The sequence below is a fragment of the Anguilla rostrata genome, chromosome 16 (genome assembly GCF_018555375.3).
Source record: "Anguilla rostrata isolate EN2019 chromosome 16, ASM1855537v3, whole genome shotgun sequence".
Taxonomy (NCBI): Eukaryota; Metazoa; Chordata; class Actinopteri; order Anguilliformes; family Anguillidae; genus Anguilla; species Anguilla rostrata.
In genome coordinates this window covers 26,301,343-26,306,464 of record NC_057948.1, presented here as the reverse complement: position 1 = coordinate 26,306,464, position 5,122 = coordinate 26,301,343, and the positions used below count along the sequence as shown (strand labels likewise).

At 41.0% G+C, this 5,122-nt stretch overlaps 1 protein-coding gene across 1 annotated transcript; it reads right to left on the bottom strand.

Annotated features, from left to right (window-relative positions):
* Nucleotides 1-1,583: 1,583 nt before the first annotated feature.
* Nucleotides 1,584-3,576, bottom strand: LOC135242075 (zona pellucida sperm-binding protein 4-like). Its single transcript, XM_064312974.1, has 9 exons — nt 3,323-3,576; nt 3,039-3,223; nt 2,859-2,956; nt 2,632-2,789; nt 2,370-2,559; nt 2,156-2,303; nt 2,003-2,081; nt 1,797-1,916; nt 1,584-1,728 (listed from the first exon to the last, which is right to left on the bottom strand). Exons 1-9 carry the CDS (start codon nt 3,543-3,545, stop codon nt 1,613-1,615), a joined length of 1,317 nt encoding a protein of 438 aa, XP_064169044.1. The 5' UTR covers nt 3,546-3,576; the 3' UTR covers nt 1,584-1,612.
* Between the last annotated feature and the right edge of the window lie 1,546 nt (nt 3,577-5,122).

Below are 5,122 nucleotides of genomic sequence, written 5' to 3'. Positions count from 1 at the left end.
GAGGCACACTTAGAGAGAAAGCACAGTATTTAGGTAATCTTCTCCTTTCCCCCCCTCCTCTGCTACTCTGCTGGAAGTGGAAACTCTGGCTCAAAATAGAAGCCAACCAGTTCTCTGTCTACTTTAACTTTTCTCAGCTCCTTCTCTTCTTTTTGCTCCACAGAGTACAATAATCCTTAAGTAGAAAGACTTGACTGAGTGAAAGCTTTAGGAGACCCAGTGTGCAATGCAAGCTTCTAGTGTAGTGTAGTGCAATGCCATCATAAACAACTATTGTGGTCTGTCTATGCACTAAATTTTATATATATTATTTATTGCATGTTTTCATTGTTGCCCTTTATTTTAATGCTATGTTGTTCCCATGCTGGGTTCCATTATTCCATGACCCTGCTCCCTCAACGAAAATCTCCTTAACCTGCAATAGTGATTGATGGGTTATCCTGTAGCACTTGGGGACATAGGTCAGCCATGTTCACTGTGCCCTTCTGTAAAGGCATGTTGCGTTAGTTCATATGTTCCCCGTGGCCTGCAGTCCCACCCTGACCCTCCCATAATAGCAGCGGTCTTGTATTGATTGTTCTGGAAGGTTGTGGAAGTCTGGTCTAATTGAAAAGCTATTCATCCATTCAAGATGGAGTGTAAAACACCAGCAGTAAAGTACCACTCCTGCGCTGACAGCAAGTTTCTCTGGTGTTAAGCTCATGGAAAGTACATACCATGACGGTGTTGGAGTCTTAAATTTCAAGTCAGTAAGGAAATAAATGTAGATCATTTGTATTATAACTATCACCATTAATATAATTGCATTATTACCATTCCCTGCCCTTACTGTGTCTCTCTATTGATGCATTTGTGCAATGTAAGAGTTTGTCATGCCAGTAATACTGATTTTCATTTGGATTCAGAGGGTGATCTCTTCACTAACCAATATGCCCTGTCTCCACATTGCCTAAATCTAAAACATAGGTCTAGATAAGAGTGGAGCCTCAAACAGAATTCTCCTTTACAGATTCAGTGTTGGGAAAACCAAATGTCTTGATTTCGGGGGAAAAAAAAAAAAAAAAAAAAAAAGCCAATATCCAAGCACCACCGTCAAAGCAGTAACCTGCCAAAATTCAAATTCAAAAATGCCAATGTTTCCAAAATTGACATCAGGCTCACACCCACAGAATCTTACATCCAAACTTAAGCAGAAATGGTAAGGAACATGAATTTCCCCAATGATGCAAGAGACAATTTATTCAAGTTTCCAATGGATGCAGTTTTAAATGCTACAGCAGGACATTGTAGATGTTGAGATTTAAAGGTCCCTAATACTGGTTTCCAAAACATCCATTCTCAGACCAGTAGATTAGGTCATTGAGTAGTTGGTTCCATGTGCAGAATAGGGGAGGGTTTCTCCATCGTTAGTGTCCTAGCTCAATGGGCAGTCTACTCCAGAATAACTCCATGTCATCCCTGCAGTGGCAACATACTAGTAGCCAGAAGGGAGGAGGACTTGGTTGCATTAGCTTGTTTTAACCCCTCACCCCCATATAAAATCACATTAACTACTTTTAAAGCATACCAGAGACAGGCCAAAGTATTCTCAAGAGCTTTATTTTGCAAGCTTTTACACCTTCAATTCTATCCGAGATGACCTAATACAAGCAACAGCCAGTGCCAGGGTTGAGACTAGCAAAACACAAGCAGCAACTCCCAGGAGACCATAACCGAGTGACTGGGGCACTAGGAGAGGAAAGAAAAAATTAGGACAAAGACTGCCACCATGACATCTAGAAGGGAATACCACTCACCTTCACTGTGAAGACTCTGGTCTATGGCTGTGGGCTCAGTATTAGTCAGGATCACTGGCTTACTGGAAACTATAAGCTTCTCCTCAGTGGATCGTTTTCCTACAGGAACAATTGACCTTCCTGGAGGGGAGGGGGAGGAAATCCATTTAATAAACATTCAAAATAAAAATCAGCCTAGGAGCTGCTAGTGCTACAATTCCACTCACTTTGTTTTCTGGCGCAATGCTGTTCACACCGGTCATTAGCAGAGGGGTGACAAACTTCAGTACTACAGTGGATGAACACCTGGGAAGAGACCACAGGATCTAAGGCTGCTGGATTGAGCATGACATCAAGCTGCAACTGTACAGATCAAATACCATTTCATTTAGTGGAATATAGGATGCAGGATCCACAAAGGTAAACATCTTCACAATGAACCGCTTGTAGTGGCTGGGGAAATGAAGTCCAGAAGAGCCATCTACAGGAACCAAGGTTGTCTGATAACGGTCATCATGAAAGGGACACCTGGGAAGAGACTCAAATTGAGCATTTCAGGGGGCAGAAGGAGGAATGCTCAGGTTGCCTAGTTACCCATCAACCAAAAGGCTCCATTGGGGTAGGCTGAGAGGGCTAGAGGTGGATGTAGCCCAGCAGTGTTCCAGAAGCAGGACAAGGTTTGGGTCAGTCCTCTCCAAGATGCGCACTTCCACATACACAGGTTCCCGTAGGACCTTGGTCACAGGATAGTCGGCATCTCTGTAGTAGTCACTATAGACTACAGCTAGAGGAAAGGAAGAAGTTACTACCCATGGAGATGAGGTTGATATTAAACCCCTGCAAGTTGTAGCTTTACCATCAGAGCATCCTTTAGAATCACATTGACCACTAGCCAGTCTGAGCTCAATGCGAAGGGGCCCTGGAGCAGCTACTGGAAGGGGAGGAGGCACCGTATTCACCTCAGCCACTAAAGAAACCACAGCACTGCCGGAATACCTGCACTGGAAGGACAGCCTGGAGAACAAGAACCACACGTCAACAACTGACAAATGGGCAATGACCCAAGCCCCACCCACTACTTACTCAAAAACACTGTCCCTTGTGATAGAGCCTAAAGGACCAACTCCCACTTCATACGAGGAAGTCAATTTGTTCTCATAGATGAGATAATCATCTTCAACCTGAAAACAAGAGATGGGAAGCATGAAGTACAAATAAGCAGTACAATGCTTAAGACTTAATTCCTATGACAGTAGAACCCACCCTCACTGTGGTTCCACAAGCACCAACTGGGAATTGAAAGACTGCAAAAGCTGGAGACGCACGAATAGGACCACAGCCACTAGGACCCTCCAGCAGGTATATAGAATCAAGGTCAAGCAGAGGCAAGGTAGCAGCTCGGGACGCCACAACCATGAACAGACCATCCCGGAGACAGTGGACAGTAACTGTAGCAGAAAGCAGCATTAACCACATGAAGCAGTATTAACCACAGAAAGGCAGGGATTAAGAGACCTGCCAACAAGAGTCATGTATAGCTCACTCACCTTCATTTGCATAATAGCACTGTTGCTCAAAGCAGCAGTTGAGAGCTTCACAGTCTGTACTACTGATAGCAGGGTCTCCACATGGCACTCTTGCAAAGCCACCAACGTGGCATCTATGAAAAGTTGCATCTGAACCTTTTGACCCAAAATATTGATCTTGATCCTGTGCTAGGACAAAGCCCAAAACACACAGCCATACTCCAAGCTGCACAATACTTGCCATAATGAAAGAAGGTCAATTGCTGCAGAGAAGCAGTCCTCAAGACATTAAATATCTTAGCACTCTGATTGTTTCAGGTGGGTAATTAGGTAATGCAAATTACACATGGTGATGACATCTCTGCAACAAGGTGCACCTCATTCTGAATAAGCATGAGTGTTTGCAATTGCATTTACCTCATTAATTAACTTTACTGGCGTAAAAGTCATCTGGACTATTAAGAAGCAACATGATTAGAGCAGCAAGTGAATGTCTATAATGTGTGTTTGTAGCCTTAATCAAACTCTGCCATGTTGAATATCAAAACAGGTTATATAAAGACCAATTGTTGATAAAGTTGATAAAGACCAATAATAATGGCTTTGGTATTATCCAGCAATTCAAATTATCACACTGAGTAGATTGGTCTAGAACAGGTGTTCTGAAACTCACTAGTCTTGTTTATTGAAAAAAAGAAACACTTGAATTTAATTGCAAGTCAAATTAAGGGCAAATGTTAATTAAATCCAGCCCTAAGTATTCATCATTTTTTGCTTATTGCTGTTCTCTTGGTCTTTCAGCTAAACTTTCCAAAAATTGGCCAGGTGTCCACACCTGCTGTAATTAAGGCCCCACGGATCTCACCTGTCCCCCTATAATTGAATCAGTATCAAATGTTGAATCCCATTTCTAAAAAAAAAAGGTGTTGGGTTTAATTCACCAATTCAAATCTCATGAATGTGAATGCATATGAATTGGACATGTGGCTTAACCATTAAAATTGTCTAAGACCAATTAACAGATTGGTTCAATTCAGCGACTGCAAATGTGGCTTTGGGGGGTTAGCCACATGGTGTAGCACTCAGGTGGACCCTCTGGTTCATTGGCCTTTTCTGATTTTGTGCTCTATCCCTGAAATGAATGTGATGTCTCAAATCAACTCAATTTCTTGCTCTACGGCAACCAGACTGTGCTAAAATACCTAGGCAACTTCACTGCAAGTGATTACTTATGTAACAAGTAGAAGGGAGTCTCCCGCCTAATTAAACATCGTAATTAAAACATGCGTAATATTTCAGCTTATTCATTAATCAACTTATTATTATTATTATTGTTATTTATTTCACAAATAATGGATCTAATATAATGATAAACTAGTCATTAATCAACATTATTTCTGATTTTATAATTTCGACTTCACCACAAGGAGAACTGCCTGTATTCAAGGAAAATCACACTCTGTTAGCCTGCACAATTGAAAATGGCTAAAATAGAAGAACACAGAATAGTATAAGCAAAATACAAGTTTTATTAAAATATAAGTAATACAATATAAGGACTTCCAATATATATATATTATTATTATTATTTTTTTAAACTTAATAAAAACTACCATTAGATGGAGCTAACAAGAGAGAGCCAAGGACTTTGGGGGAGGTACACTATCTAATAAGAGCTGTCTATAAGTACTTACCACATGTTAAAAGTATTGATGTCAAAATGAAGTTACAGCAAACAACATTGGCTATCTTAGCTCACACAATTGAAACAAGCTCTATTCCAAAGCAATGCTGACCAATGTTGCCAAAATTATTTAATGT

Coding starts and splice junctions, on each gene's coding strand:
- LOC135242075 (XM_064312974.1), bottom strand. CDS start 3,545: ATGGCAAGTATTGTGCAGCTTGGAGTATGGCTGTGTGTTTTGGGCTTT. Junction 3,224..3,322: donor GTGCTATTATGCAAATGAAG/GTGAGTGAGCTA, acceptor TTTCTGCTACAG/TTACTGTCCACTGTCTCCGG. Junction 2,082..2,155: donor ATATTCCACTAAATGAAATG/GTATTTGATCTG, acceptor GTCTCTTCCCAG/GTGTTCATCCACTGTAGTAC.